This window comes from Salmo salar, chromosome 12 (assembly GCF_965601325.2).
Source record: "Salmo salar chromosome 12, fSalSal1, whole genome shotgun sequence".
NCBI classification, from domain to species: Eukaryota; Metazoa; Chordata; class Actinopteri; order Salmoniformes; family Salmonidae; genus Salmo; species Salmo salar.
Window position 1 is genome coordinate 38118493 of NC_138302.1, and position 16847 is coordinate 38135339.

General features: G+C 43.9%; 1 protein-coding gene across 2 annotated transcripts in view; it reads left to right on the plus strand.

The window, feature by feature from the left end:
* Window positions 1-16847, plus strand: part of LOC106564809 (phosphofurin acidic cluster sorting protein 2) — a 102165-nt gene that overhangs the window by 48560 nt on the left and 36758 nt on the right. For both annotated transcript variants that reach the window (XM_014131228.3, XM_014131229.3), the window contains exons 3-10: window positions 1479-1568; window positions 1904-2029; window positions 4541-4703; window positions 5816-5907; window positions 6769-6852; window positions 13135-13194; window positions 15879-16030; window positions 16468-16561. In XM_014131228.3, the coding sequence (XP_013986703.1) occupies window positions 1479-1568; window positions 1904-2029; window positions 4541-4703; window positions 5816-5907; window positions 6769-6852; window positions 13135-13194; window positions 15879-16030; window positions 16468-16561 (861 nt within the window). The remainder of the gene's footprint in view (window positions 1-1478; window positions 1569-1903; window positions 2030-4540; window positions 4704-5815; window positions 5908-6768; window positions 6853-13134; window positions 13195-15878; window positions 16031-16467; window positions 16562-16847) is intronic.

Here is a 16847-nt window from a genome sequence, read left to right on the forward strand (position 1 = left end):
TCCTGCTCTGGGATCAATTAGCATTAATGTCTTGTAGCTAGCGCCCTTTTTTTGTTTGCTGAGTCACCATGAGGAATGCAGGTCCGAATACAGATTTTTCCATGTGTTTTGTTTTCCTCACAAACTTTCCTCCTCCCTTTCATCTCTAAAGACTGAATGTTTTGTGAAGCTTCATAAGATTAACATTTACATTTTAGTAATTTTTAGCAGACGCTCTTATCCAGAGCAACTTACAGTAGTGAATGCATACATTTCATACATTTTTTTCTCCGTACTGGTCCCCCATGGGAATCGAACCCACAACCCTGGCTTTGCAAACACCATGCTCTACCAACTGAGCCACACTGATAACTGTCTGCTGGTCCATTTTAGTACAGCTGTATGCGACAGCTCATTAGAAGTTTGATGCTGACTGCTGCTGTTCCCTGTTGTCTTGTTAGCGAATAGCCGGTTGCATTTCCAGTCAGTTAATTTGGATGTGAAGCTAGCCTAGCCTCCCACAAGAAAACAAAACAGTCAGCATGGAGAGTTAGTGAAGCGCTAACTAACCGTGATAGAAAGAAAATAAGCTTTTCCCCCTATTTTTTGTCTTGACTATTACTCACTTAAACTGCATACTGCATATTAATCGTACTATGTACTATTTAGCACGTATTGTTTAGTAAAAAGTATGCTGCGGCCGCAACGTACAACTGGGAACTCGGAAACAAAACGAGCTCAGACTGGGGAAAATCGTGACGTCAGTGATCTTCAGCTCTAGTAGGATGCCGAATTTCAGCTGAGTTGGATGACTGTTCAAAAATATTTTTCCCAGTCGGAGCATGTTTTTTTTCAGAGTTCCCTGTTGTTATGAATGCACCATCAGTTATGGCTTTGCATATGAACTGAAAAGGATCGTCTGTAACCCCACCCAGTGACCGTTCTCTACAGCGGAGTGTTCTTGTTAGCTAAGAAGCTAGCATTTGGAAAAACATATTTGGAGTAAACTTGAGTTAACCATAGGCCTAATCATGCATCAATTGAAGAGTCACCTGTAGCTTGAGAGGAATGGGGAGATGCAGTAGAGGAATGATGCAGAGAGCTACTCTGTTCACAGCGTGCTAGCAAGGGCACCAAAGAAGTTGAACCTCGTGCTTCAGCGCTCTTAGTTGTTGTGGAAATTTATCCATTATGCTGTTTACTTTCTGTACGTACATCATATCGCTGAGTCTACCTTTAAATTAGCTGGATCAGTAGGTTACTGAGGTAACATGCAACTCCAAGACCCTGTCCAGAAACAACCCCTAAACTTCTAGGCATCGTTGGCAAACACTCCTTCTTTGACACAGGAATGTGTACGTTTTAGAACTGAGTTTCTATACACTTTTCTCGGGGAAAGGAACATTGCAAAGTCGAAGTGTTACCACCAAATGTCTTTGTTTCAGTCACCATTAGATCCCTAACTCTCTCTGTACCTCTCTTTAAATTTTCCGCCACAGGGGTCCAAGCGCATCTTGAGGTCCAATGAGTATGTCCTTCCCCCAGACGGACTGATGGAGACTGACCTTGAGCTAACCTTCTCACTCCAGGTATGGCCAGGTTAACATGGCTTTCAAAAGTATCAAAGAGTGATCTGTTATGTGACTGAAATCCGTATTTTCATTAGCCAACGGTTGATGTACAGCACTTTTTGCTAAATTAATGGTAGTGCCATTAATAATGTAAACATATACCCCTTTTTTTAGTTTTAGTGTATTTCCTGCACCTCAGGTTGGCGTTCAAAGCCCATCTGAGGTGGCGGATCTGAAGGCATCAAAGAAATGACTGACTGAGGAAAAACATCATGGCTACAGACATGATGTAAGGTGTGATGTAACCTCCTGTAACACCTAATGTGTGTCACGTCATTTTCTGTCCCCCCTAGTATCCCCACTTCCTCAAAAGGGACGCCAACCGATTGCAGATCATGCTGCAGAGGAGGAAGCGATATAAAAACCGTACCATCCTGGGGTATAAGACCTTAGCTGTGGGCGTCATCAATATGGCAGAGGTAAAGACAACAGCTTAATATTTGTGACCAATTCTTTTATCACAACAGCATATGAAGTCAAACGCACGTTGCTTGTCATCATGGGGTTATACATCCGTAACTATGGAAACAGGGCCCATGGTGCGAATTACTGGGGAGCCAAGGGGTGGCTCAGCTCTCCTGAATGAGATGTTAGCTCCCCTAAATGCAACAAAATAATGCTAATTTAACCATTCTCCTATTCATTTAAAATGCAGTGGTAAATATGTTTTACTGTGATAAATATGAAAATAAAATCTTCCAATGAAATGAACACCCCCACCTCTTTTTTTCATGGTTTAAAACATGTATTGTGGCAGCGCTGTCCATCCAGTAGTGCTGAATTTCAGCTTTAGATGAGCTCCTTTACGCATAGATTTTCCTTTGTACTTCCTCATTTTTCGGCATTTGTTTGCCATGCGCCCTTGAGAAAAATAGCCTTTATTCCAATGCATTTCAGGTGTCCCAACTTTTCAGGCTACAAAAAAGTTACATTTGTCAGCAAGACGCATCAATTAATGTAGGCCTTATCAATGGCAATCGCGGAATCTCATTAGGCACACTTCTTTGGTGTTTTGTAGCAGGTCTATTTCCATTCATAAAATGGCGTGAGTATGCCGTTTGGATGCTGGAATTATTTTGGAGTGGATGAACATTCCTACTTTTTGAAGAGATTTGTTTGACATTCAGATGAAAATATCATGACTTGTTGTGTTCATGTCACATTAAAAGGTTTTTTACAGTTTAAATTATGTCTTTATTATTAAGCGCGTGCACTCAAAACAGGTGTAATTCACACTCTGGTAGGGCCCATACCTCAACACATACCCCAACACACACTTATACCTCAACACATAGCCTGCCTTTATTGGTTTGCAGGAGGCATAGACAACTCCACCTAACCTGGTCTCAGAGCATTTCATATTATTCTGTACGTAAATTTGAAGCACTCCATTTAGTATGATATGTTTTGTGTGATATGTATTACTTTGTGGATGTCCATATTCCATTTCGCATGATATGTTACGCATTACAATTTGTTTGATATGTTACGAATTGCAATTTGTATATGTTCGGAATTTTCAAAATGTATGATATGTTACGAATTCCAATTTGTTGTGGCTAACATTGGCTAGGTTTCTAATACAATGTATGCCATAGCTAGGCTAGGGTTAAGGTTAGGTTAGGAGGTTGGTTAAAGTGTTAGAGTTAGGAGTTAAGTTAAAGGGTTAGGGGAAGGGTTAGCTAACATGTTAAGTAGCTGCATAGTAGCTAAAAAGTAGTAAGTAGCTGCAAAGTTTCTAATTAGCTAAAATGCTAAAGTCGTCCATGATGAAATTCTAACACGCAACCTTTGGGTTGCTAGACGTTTGCGTTATACGCCTACGGCCTACCCATCCACCTCGACCCACCACCCTCCTTTCGTTTTTGCGTTAAGCAACCTTCTGTGTTATGTAACCATACCAAATGTAACATATCATACTAATTTAATTTACGTATATTATGTTACATCTAGTCTATGAGATCAGGCTGCTCTACCAGTTCCAATTCAGAATCCATTTTTAGCAAGGTCTGTGCTAAATTCAAAGTTGGCAAAGCAAGAAGGAACCTATTAACCGGTCATAACAAGGAACTGTAACCGAATGCATAAAGTGAACAGAAGCGATATTCAGAAACCCACTATTTGAAATTGACTGAACACCAGCCAATGTCATTATATGCACATCCATGAACAATTCCGCACAGCCACCAGCCAACATTAAACAATGCCCCCGGATGTAGGCTTGCTTCCCCATTCCCCCAATTACATTACAGGACTACCATCGCTACATTTCCTCAGGTCTCCATCCACAGTACACTCGCAATTAGTTTCAAACTCCGCCTCCGCAAACAGTTGAATAATACAGCATGCCGGAGAGAATGAGATGTAGAGATGTGACTGTATGAACAAAGTGCTGTCAGGCTTTCTCTTGGATTTGAATGACAGCAGTGATTGGAGAACATTTGGGGCTTTCATTCTCGATGCAACCTGCCGCAGTGATTGATGGTTAATGAAACTCCAGGGCTGCCTCTCAAATGGCACTGTATGCGACTTGGTACACAGCCTAGAGCTTAGAGCGAACTGTGTCAAGGTGAGAGGCACAAATCCGATTTGGTGAGACATGAGGAAGAAAACATGGGGAGGAAAATAAAGCTTCCCCGTTTCTAACAAAAACTGTGTGCTTCAGTTGAACATGCGTGTGAATGTGCAAATTTATGAATGTGTGTGTGCCTGCGCTTGTGAGCTTGTGTTTATGGCTGTGTGTCTGTGTTTATGGCTGTGTGTGTGTGTGTGTGTGTCTGTGTGTGTCTATGTATGTGTATGTCTGTTTGTGTGTCTGTGTGCGTGCTTCTGCATTATGTATTATACTCAGGTACTCATTGTTCTGTATGAATAAACGCAACAACACTTGTATGTCGCTCACACACTTCTCTGTCCTGACTTGTGTTTAGGTGATGCAACACCCGACAGATGGAGCCCAGATCCTGGGTCTCCATAGCAACGTGAAGGAGGTGCCGGTGCGTGCGGCCGAGCTCAGTGTGTATTCCCTGTCCAGTCAGCCCATTGACCATGAGGACGGCAGCGGGCAGACAGGGACCAAGGCCAAAGCCTTAGGTGGGGACCTGGAAACCAGTGCTTATCATCACAAGTGTTTGGCCCGCACACTGAGGAAAGCTATTCATCCTGAAAACCGATGTTTTTGGCATAATGTTATTTAATTGCATAAAGTATCCTTGTCCGAGTCAGAACGGCCCATGGGGCAGGAGCCTATCTCTTGTTTTTGTAGCATGAGTCAGCTTGATGTACAAGTACACCCGCTGGACTGGACGCTAGTCTATCGCAGGGCTTTTAATTGCATAATAAGTGCATATTTACATTGCACTTAGCCTGACAGTCATGTGAGTGAAACCATTTCCTTGGCAATTGCACATTTTAATAGACATTTGTTTCTATATTGACAACTCGTTTTCACAAATGTTAACTTTTCTAAAGAAAATGCTTTTGAAAGAAACGTATTCTGTGTAGCCTCTCAGTCTCAATGTTTCACTCGTCCTTGTGTACCTCTAGAGATTTCCATACATTCACTACTTAAAAGTCTATTTACTGAAGTGCAATAAGCCCACCACAGACCCACTAATCTCCCCATGGGAAGGGTCCTTCCAACATATTGCCTGTGTCCACAGACCATCGTTACTATCGGTGCTTATAGCCCTAACCATGACAGCTTAAGTACATTAGGACCAATTTTACTGAGGGAAAATGCAGGATATTATTTTCAGTGGTTCTTAAGGCGGTTACCGTCTGGCACCTGATGCTCCCTTAGGATCCTCGCGCTCCCAGAACCAAAATGGACGCTGAGTAAACGATACAGATGTCAGCTGCACTAATGTAAAGGAATTCACTGTGAAACTGACGGCCCGCACCCCAAAATAAAATCATCTGTCAAGGATGCAATATTAGCCAGATGGCCGGCAAGCTATATGAAATCTTTTGAAAAATGTTCTTGAACTCACTTACTTATTCATTCATTGTATTTTCCCGTCCTTGAGGAAGTATGGAGTGACATTAGAGGCATTTAAACTTACTTGACCTCTTCCTTTAAGCTCAGAGCCTCTGAGTGGAGCAACGGAACATAGACATTTAAAATCAATGGTAAATTCTCCAGAGTTTCCCAGTGAGTGAATGAAGAATTGACATGTAGCTTATGTTCTTGTCTTTGACCCCAGATCGATCCCCGGATATGGATAACTACTCAGAGGATGACGACGACAGCTACTCTTCGGAGCAGGAAGCTAGCGACGATGCTGTTCAACCAGTGGTGAGACACAGCACATCTTAAAGTTTGTTGTTGTGAAAGATCTCCAGCTCTAATTGTCTGTAATGGACACCCAAAAATACACACTGTATACTGTTGTTGTGTAAGAGGATGGGATGTAAGGGACTTTCTATGTTTGTGCTTTTCTTTTAACTAAACTAATGTCTACTATTCATGTACTGTTCTAATAACCAATTTCTGTGTTCATGCAAGTGGTTGACTTTACAAATCCTCACTTATCAGTAGCTGCAATTTGGCAGTACGCCCAGACCTTGTTTTGAGAACAAACGCAAGATATCTCATTTTCAAGGTCTCAGCTTAGAGAGGAGAAGTCTCGTGAGGTGTTAGTCTGTCACATGTTATGAAACAGTATTGGTCGGTCACATGAATGAAACAAAACGGTAATGATTAATTAATTATGCTGAATCATGCAAATATAACTTGTCTGTGTATAGCCGTATATAAGACAACTGCTGGGTCTGCCCAGGCAGAGCTCCTGATTGAGTACTATGGTGCATTGAGTTGGTTGGAACCGCTCCAGTGCGCTGACAATAAACAATGATTAATTTAAGATTGACTTTGAGTGTCCCTGTGTAAGAATTTCCACGGCAATACCAATACAGTAAGTCCCTGCATACTATTTATCCTGGGTTCTAGTTGTAGTTATAGACCAAAATGTCATTGGCCTAGTGTTTCTCAATCTATAGCTCACAGTGCTGCACTTTATTGTTCTAGCCCAGCATTAACACACCTGATTCAACTAATCTTGATGAGCAGGTGTGTTAGTGCTGGGCTGGAACAAAAAGGTACATTCCCATGGGTTGTAAAACACTGATCTTTAAGACACAAAACTGTCTTTCATAGGACCTGTATGACGAGGATGATGATGTCCAAAGGAAGCCAAAGAAAAACCGGAGGAAAATGATTCGAACAACATCCATGACAAGGGTAAGGATGGGGGAGCCTCCCTATATCAACAACTTTACAATGTGGTTGGATAAATTCATTGAAATACACATCAAGCCTAGCTTGTAAGTTTATTTTAGTGCAAAGAGAATGAGAATAGCCCCAGCATAGAGCCCTGAGGTACAGCACCTGTTCATGTGATGGCAGGGTCTGCAGGTACAAACTCTTGGAAGGGGGTTGTTTTCAATTATGGTGTGTTTTTCATACCATGCTTTTTCATACTATGCATGTTGACTCACTTAGAACAGCACTGTCGAATCCTTTTGAGTGCCCTTCAGAAAGTATTCACACCCCTTGACTTTTTCCACATTTTGTTACAGCCTGAAATTAAAATGTATTCAATTGAGATTTTGTGCCACTGATCTACACACAACAAGTGACATTTTGTTTTTAGAAACGTTTACAAAAATGTAAAGCTGAAATGTCTTCAGTCAGTAAGTATTCAATCCCTTTGTTATGGCAAGCCTAAATATGTTCAGGAGTAAAGATGTGCTTAACAAGTTGCATGGACTCACTCTGTGTGCAATAATAGTGGTTAATATGATTTTTGAATGATTACCCCCATATCTGGGGTGGCAGGTAGCCTAGTCGTTAGAGCTTTGGGCTAATAACCGAAAGGTTGCTAGATTGAATCCCCGAGCTGACAAGGTAAAAATCTGTCGTTCTGCCCCTGAACAAGCCAGTTAAGCCACTGTTCCTAGGTCGTCATTGTAAATAAGAATTTGTTCTTAACTGACTTGCCTAGTTAAATAAAGGTTAAATTAAAAATATATTTTAAAAAATATATCTGTACCCCACACAATTATCTGTAAGGTCCCTCAGTCGAGTAGTGAATTTCTGTCACAGTTGTTGTCGGTGAATGAGGACCAATACGCAGCAGGTACGTGAATGCTCATCTTGATTTTTAATTAATCTCAAAAATGACCATACAAAATAACAAAACACGAACACTCGACAAATAAACAGTCTGGTAAGGCACAAGGCTATACACAGAATAATCACCCACAAATCACACATACAAACACACCCTAATATATGGAACTCTCAATCAAAGGCAGATAGACAACACCTGCCTTCAACTGAGAGTCCCAACCCCAATCAACCAAACATAGAAACACACAACCTAGACTAACCATAGAATTACTAAACATAAACCAAAACCCGGAATTACTAAATCAAACACCCTTTACACAAAACACACCACCCCGAACCACAGAAAACAAATACCCCCTGCCACGCCCTGACCAAACTACAAAACAATTAACCTTATATACTGGCCAGGACGTGACAGTACCCCCCCCTTAAAGGTGCTACCCCAGAAGCACCTTAACAAAAAATAACCCCAAGCAACACCAACAAAAAGTCCCCTTTTCTAAAGGGAGGGAAGGGAGGGTGGCTGCCGTCAACGACGGCACTGTGCTACACCCCCCCTCCCCAACCCACCTATTTCTGGAGGTGGCTCTGGCTCCGGCCGTTCCAGGCTGTCGGGCCACTCTGGCTTCGCCGGGGGGCAGTCGGGGCAGTCTGGCAATTCGGGAGAGTCTGGGCAGTCTGGCAATTCGGGACAGTCTGGGCAGTCTGGCAATTCGGGACAGTCTGGGCAGTCTGGCAATTCGGGACAGTCTGGGCAGTCTGGCAATTCGGGACAGTCTGGGCAGTCTGGCAATTCGGGACAGTCTGGCAATTCGGGACAGTCTGGGCAGTCTGGCAATTCGGGACAGTCTGGGCAGTCTGGCAATTCGGGACAGTCTGGGCAGTCTGGCAATTCGGGACAGTCTGGGCAGTCTGGCAATTCGGGACAGTCTGGGCAGTCTGGCAATTCGGGACAGTCTGGGCAGTCTGGCAATTCGGGACAGTCAGTCAGGGCAGTCTGGCCACTCCGGCAGTTCAGGGCAGTCTGGCCACTCCGGCAGTTCAGGGCAGTCTGGCCACTCCGGCAGTTCAGGGCAGTCTGGCCACTCCGGCAGTTCAGGGCAGTCTGGCCACTCCGGCAGTTCAGGGCAGTCTGGCCACTCCGGCAGTTCAGGGCAGTCTGGCCACTCCGGCAGTTCAGGGCAGTCTGGCCACTCCGGCAGTTCAGGGCAGTCTGGCCACTCCGGCAGTTCAGGGCAGTCTGGCCACTCCGGCAGTTCAGGGCAGTCTGGCCACTCCGGCAGTTCAGCGCAGTCTGGCCACTCCGGCAGTTCAGCGCAGTCTGGCCACTCCGGCAGTTCAGCGCAGTCTGGCCACTCCGGCAGTTCAGCGCAGTCTGGCCACTCCGGCAGTTCAGCGCAGTCTGGCCACTCCGGCAGTTCAGCGCAGTCTGGCCACTCTGGCGACTGTTGACTGGCGGGCAGCTCTGACGACTGTTGACTGGCGGGCAGCTCTGACGATGACTGTTGACTGGCGGGCAGCTCTGACGATGACTGTTGACTGGCGGGCAGCTCTGACGATGACTGTTGACTGGCGGGCAGCTCTGACGATGACTGTTGACTGGCGGGCAGCTCTGACGATGACTGTTGACTGGCGGGCAGCTCTGACGATGACTGTTGACTGGCGGGCAGCTCTGACGATGACTGTTGACTGGCGGGCAGCTCTGACGATGACTGTTGACTGGCGGGCAGCTCTGACGATGACTGTTGACTGGCGGGCAGCTCTGACGATGACTGTTGACTGGCGGGCAGCTCTGACGATGACTGTTGACTGGCGGGCAGCTCTGATGATGACTGTTGACTGGCGGGCAGCTCTGATGAAGACTGTTGACTGGCGAGGCTGGGTTGACGCACTTGTAGCCTGGTGCGTGGTGCTGGTACTGGGATTACCAGATTATGTACACGCACCTCCAGGCTAGTGCGGGGAGCGGGAACAGGACGAGTCGGACTGGGTTGACGCACTTCCGGGTCCGCACGAGAGACAGGAGCTGGAAACCCAGGGCTATGGAGGCGCACAGCCGGTCTAGATCTTACCTCCTGCACAACCCGCCTTGGCTGGATGGAACTAGTAGCCCTGTACGAGCGGGGTGCTCGTACAGGGCAGACTGGGCTGTGCAGGGGCCTGATGGTAGCCGTGCGTAGAGCGGGAGTTGGGTAGCCTGGTCCTCGGAGGCGTACCGGCGACCAGATGCGCTGCGCAGGCATCCTCCTACCAGGCTGGATGCCCGCTCTAGCACGGCACCTGCGAGGGGCTGGAATAACGCGCACCGGACTGTGCGTGCGTATGGGTGAGATAGTGCGCTCCTCAGCGAAACATAGCGCTCTCCACCCCATACGCTCCTCCATATAACCACGAGTAGCTGGCTTCCGGCTCTTCTTACGCCTAGCCAAACTACCCGTGTGCCCCCCCCCAAAATTTTCTTGGGGGTGCCTCTCGTGCTTCTCCTTCAGCGCGTACTTGGCCTCGTACCACCGCCTCTCTGCCTTGGCTGCCTCAATTTCCCCCTGCGGGCGTCGATAATCCCCAGCCTGATGCCAGGGTCCGGCCCCGTCCAGAACTTCCTCCCAAGTCCACTTCTCCCGCCAGTCCAACTCGAACTCCGTCTGCTCCTTCCTCTGCTGCTTGGTCCTTTGGTGGTGGGTGATTCTGTCACAGTTGTCTTCGTCTTCTGACGATAATGCGAAATCGTCATCAGAAAATGTGGACCAATACGCAGCAGGTACGTGAATGCTCATCTTGATTTTTAATTAATCTCAAAAATGACCATACAAAATAACAAAACACGAACACTCGACAAATAAACAGTCTGGTAAGGCACAAGGCTATACACAGAATAATCACCCACAAATCACACATACAAACACACCCTAATATATGGAACTCTCAATCAAAGGCAGATAGACAACACCTGCCTTCAACTGAGAGTCCCAACCCCAATCAACCAAACATAGAAACACACAACCTAGACTAACCATAGAATTACTAAACATAAACCAAAACCCGGAATTACTAAATCAAACACCCTTTACACAAAACACACCACCCCGAACCACAGAAAACAAATACCCCCTGCCACGCCCTGACCAAACTACAAAACAATTAACCTTATATACTGGCCAGGACGTGACAATTTCAAGCACAGATTCAACAACAAAGACCAGGGAGATTTTCCCATGCCTCGCAAAGAAGGGCACCTATTGGTAGATGGATAAAAAATATATATATATCCCTTTGAGCATGGTGAAGTTATTAATTACGCTTTGGATGGTGTATCAATACACCCAGTCACTACAAAGATACATGTGTCCTTCCTAACTCAGTTGCCGGAGTGTAAAGAAACCACTCAGGGATTTCACCATGAGGCCAATGGTGACTTTAAAACAGTTACAGAGTTTAATGGCTATGATAGGAGAAAACTGAAGATGGATCAACAACATTGTAGTTACTATACAATACTAACCTAAATGACAGAGTGAAAAGAAGGAAGTCTGTACAGAATCAAAATATTCCAAAACATGCATCCTGTTTGCAATAAATGTGGCAAATAAATTACATTTTTGTCTTGAATACAATGCATTATGTACAATGCATTATGTTTTGGGCATATCCAACACAATATATCACTGAGTACCACTCTTATGGGTATGTTATGGGTATGCTTGTCATCAGCAAGAACTAGGGAAGTTTTGGGGGTGGATAAAAATAAATGGAATAGTGCTAAGCACAGGCAAAATCCTAGAGGAAAACCTGGTTCAGTCTGCTTTCCAACAGACACTGGGAGATAAATTCACCTTTCAGCAGGACAATAACCTGAAACTCAAGGCGAAATATACATTGGAGTTGCTTACCAATACGACAGTAAATGTTCCTGAGTGGCCTAGTTACAGTTTTGACTTACATCGGCTTGAAAATCTATGGCAAGACTTGAAAAGGGCTGTCAATTATCAAAAAGCACCTTGTCAGAGCTTGAAGTGTTTAAAAAAGAATAATGGGCAAATATTGTACAATCTAGGTGTGTAAAGCTCTTAGAGGCTTACCCAAAAATACTCACAGCTGTAATCGCTACCAAAGGTGATTCTAATTATTTTATCAATATATATTAGTCTAATACTTTTCATTAATATTTAAAAAATGAATCTTTAATATGACCAAATATTTTGTGTAGATCGTCAAAAAGAAAAAAAGACCATTAAATCCATTTTAATCCCAATTTGTAACTCAACAAAAGGGTTGTGAATACTTTCTGAAGGCACTGTAAGTACAAACTACATTTAAATGCAATACAGTTTTTCGGTCCCAATTCCTTGCTCCTGATAACTTTATGCTCAGGTTTAGTGTGCGCTGTCTCGAAAGTTCCAAGCCAGTGCAAATGGGTGCAGTCATCAAGAGTCCACTGTAATCTCTTTAAGGTGTGTCTGTGTTAGGTCTGCTACTCAGTCTTGTTCTTTTCAGGGATGGCACAGAAGATGTCTCCTAAATCCTTATCTAAGCAGTAGTGACAGGAGAGTTGTCCTGGAATGAGTTCAACATACACTTTTAGACCAAAACACTGTAGATGACGCAGACTAAAACGCCAACTAAGAATACAAAATATGCAGGCACCAACATGCATAAACTGAGACCCACACATGTCAGCTGGTAACACACACAGATGTACACACACAAACATAAATCACAAATAAATGCACACTTTAACAAATACTTTTCCCTAGGCCCGGGTATTTGCTTCAATCAATAATCCTTGATGTTGTTAATAATGACATGCCTGGCTCTCTCCAATGACCTAATATGCCTTTGGTGAATCAGCGAATCATGCACACATAAGGTCATCGAGGTCGAAGCCACTAAGCCGTCTGAACATTAACTGACTTTTAATGGCGCATCCTAGTGCTCTTCAGATGCTGGCACTCTTCAGATAAGCATATTCATGGGAGTAGGGTGAAGTTGCCCCTAGACATTGGTTTTGGGTCAGTTTATCTTTTTCCCAATGAATGAATATTGTTAGGATTGGAGTAGGGGAAGCTTTTCCTAGATTTTTACCTATTAGGAAACTTCACTCCGGAGCGTAATAACATTTGGCGGTGAAGACTAGACTCAGAAGTCTATTGTGTTAACTTCACTGTGATTTATTGAGCTCTCAGTATTATAGAGCTGTCATCACATGAGTTTGAAGACAGCTTTGTTGGTTACACTGACGTCTCTGAAAGATTAGCTTACGTCATGGCGTCAGCAAATGGAGATCCTACTAAAAATGTTCATTCTGACAAGTTCTTGGTGTACTCTTTTTGACACCAAACTCTCTCTTCCTCTCCTTCCCTCTCCTCCACCCTCTCTCTCACTCTCCTTTTACAGCAACCCAATTTCAAACAGAAGTTTGTGGCCCTGTTGAAGAGATTCAAAGTGACAGATGAGGTTAGTACTGCACGCTTCAACTGTTCAGTTTTATATGAATAACACGCTGCAAGGGATTCATCTGCCACTGCTTCAAAGTTTTTGTAGAATGCTACAAGGTTCATAAAGTGTTCTTCATCTGTCCCTGTAGGAGAACCCTATCTTGTTTTCAGGTAGAACCATTTTTGGTTCTATGTAGAACCCTTTCACCCAACGAAGAACCCTCAAAGAACCATTTTGTGAAAAGGTTCTACCAACCAATAAACTATACCATTATACCATGCAATCTGTTAATGAAGTCCCAGATATATGGAGTCTTTGACCCTTTCTGTTTACAGATCAATCTAATTGATTTAAGTGCTTTTGCTACTGTAGGCCCACTGTAGTCTCTTTAACCTAACCTCGCTCGCTGTCTACCAGTCTCGCCCTGAGAGCGCCGCTCTCCTTTATCACCTAACTCCTTAACAATATTACCTGTCCTTCAAGCAGGAAGTGACCTAAGTAGGAAAGGCAACTGTGGCATCATTGATATGTCCCAAATTGCACCGTATTCCCTATATAGTGCACTACTTTAGACCAGGGCCCATCTCTCACTATGTAGGGAGTAGGGTGCCATTTGGGACACAACCCATGGTTCAACATATACAGGGCTGGCTGGGTTCATTAATGGTTGGTTATGTGCAGGATTGGATCAACACACCTATTTTACTGACAGGACATTCTATGGACCAATTGGTTGACCCCGGTCACAGCTTTGTCATGCATCCTGTCGTCGGAGGAAATAAATCATTGAAAACGTTTGAAAAAGTATTGTCCATTAGAGCCAGTGTTTCACATTGTTCGTCTTCCCTAACCCAAAGTTGTGCTTCAGCACCAGCCAATATATTGAATCATAATTACATACTTGTAAATTACTCATTGAGTGTCACTTCACTTGGAACTGATGAGAGTAGCAGGGGTGTGGGAACCCTTGATTGGCAGCACTAGTTTATTACTGCACCAATCCAGACGTTGGATTCATTTGTAAAAGCCAATTACAAACTATGAGCGTCATTTGAGTCAAAATAAATGGAGATATTCAGCTAGTGAGAATATGAGGGGAAATTCATTATTCTTCCTGCAACAAAAACTAAATTCAAAATATACAACAGAACGCTGATTTTATTATCGCTTAGCAGTGAGTTTTTAATTGATGTTTCGATATTTTTAATTGGTCTTATCTCGGTTGGTAATGATTCATAAAAGGCACAGAGACAAACAAGTCCGTAATGTATGGCCTGTGGAAATTAATTAAAATGTTTTGCACCTCTAAAATAAATACATTTTGTTATGTGCTCCAAGTAATTTCAGAACTAATTGACAAATAATATAAATACTCTCCTAGTTGAAAGAACATTATCTGTGTTATATGCATTCTGTATGCATATTCCATTACAATAGCTTCATAAGTCTAACTACAGTATTCCAAATAACGCCAGCTGTTTGTCAATTCCAAAGGGAAATATGGAAAAATCCCAATTTTCTCCTTTGAGACCTCTCATGTTTCCAAAGAAAACAAATTGCTATTGTAGAGAAAATGTATTCATTATGTTGTTACAATAGCAATATGGCTAAAGATATATAAACTAAGTGACCAGTTTATTAGGTACACCCATCTAGTACCGGGTCGAACCCCTGTTTGCCTCGAGAACATCCTGAATTCTTCGTGGCATGGATTCTACAAGGTGTAGAGTTTAAACATTGCTCAGTTGGTATCAAGGGACCTAATGTGTGCTAGGAAAACATTCCCCACACCATTACACCACCGCCACCAGCCTGTACCGTTGACACTAGGCAGGATGGGGCCATGGACTCATGCTGCTTACGCCAAATCCTGACTCTGCCATCAGCATGATGCAACAGGAACTGGGATTCATCAGACCAGGCAATGTTTTTCCACTCCTCAATTGTCCAGTGTTGGTGATCGCATGCCCACTGGAGCCGCTTCTTCTTGTTTTTAACTGACAGGAGTGGAACCCGGTGTGGTCGTCTGCTGCAATAGCCCATCCGTGACAAGAACCCATAAATTTTGCGTTCCGAGATGCCGTTCAGTACACCACTGTTGTACTGCGCCGTTATTTGCCTGTTTGTGGCCCGCCTCTTAGCTTGCATGATTCTTGCCATTCTCCTTCGACCTCTCTCATCAACGAGCTGTTTTCGCCCACATGACTGCCGCTAACTGGATGTTATTTGTTTGTCGCGTCATTCTCGGTAAACCCTAGACACTAGTGTGTGCAAAACCAAGGAGGCCGTCCGTTTCTGAGTTACTGGAACCGGCACGCCTGGCACCGAAGATTATATCACGCTCAAAGTCGCTTAGGCCACTCGTTTTTCCCATTCTAACGTTCAATGGAACAGTAACTGGATGCCTGTCTGCCTGATTTATATAGCAAGCCATTGCCACGTGACTCAGGAGCGAACCATTTTCGTGAACAGGGTGGTGTATTTAATAAACTGGTGGTGTACGTATACAACTATTTTCTGAGTTACCAATGCTACTCTGAACTTTCAACTCCATCAGCCAAAGGAGTTATTCCTTGCCAGTGTGCTATTACTTGCTCATTGGAAGTGATTTTATTGGTTGATAAATGGATGGATAAAAGATTGACTGACTTGATTGATTGATTGATTGACTGGTTATTTCACTGTCCATTTGTTGTTGCTAGGTTCTGGACTCGGACCCAGTGGACCAGACCCAGGAGGTGGAGGAGGATCTGGACCTGCTCTATGATAGTCTGGAGGTTTACAACCAGAGTGACAGCGGCCCTGAGATGGAGGACAACGAGAGTGTCCTCAGCACGCCCAAACCCAAACTCAAGTAAGGTTCTGCAAAATGTTATCAGTACTGTACACCTTAACTAAAGTAAGGCCCCACAAAATGTCCCAAATACAGATAAACTCAAACTCAAGTAGGGCCCCACATCATGTCGCCAGTACACCTACACTCAAATATGGCCGCACAAAATGTCATGAGTACAGCTAAACTCAAACAGGGCCCCATATAACGTTCACACTTTAGTCAAAGTGAAGACTCATATTTTCCTGAGTGTTAAAGGGAGTTTATTTGTGCGTTGTTACTGTACATCAAATCAAAAGCGAGAGAAAAGAAAGTCGCTGCAGGGGAGAAACGTGAGAGACAACTGCAGCTGAATGACTAGTATGTAAACATCACCTAAATGGGTACACAAGTTAGTGTCACTACTACCCACCTCAGCACAGTCTCTCAAATATTTTTTTTATGTGGTTGTCACCCAGGCCCTTCTTTGAGGGAATGTCGCATTCGAGCTCCCAGACTGAGATTGGGAGTCTGCACAGTCAGAAGAGCCAGGCCAGGGACCTGGCCTGCATTGTAAGTAAACACACACGCACACACACTCACTCCTCTTTGTTGCCATTGGAGCATAAGGTCACAACAATCCCACGCCACACACACTAACACACACACACACAAATGTTTTTGTTTGTTACTCTGCTGGACTATCTTTTTAATATAATTTGGATTAGCATGCTAATGCTAACATGTGTCCTACCGCTCCCATTGTTTATTTTAACCCAACAACTCTCAAATGCTCTAAAGCTATGCAAACATGGGTAGGTTGCTGACTATCCAGATCCATTGTCTATTTAGATCTCCA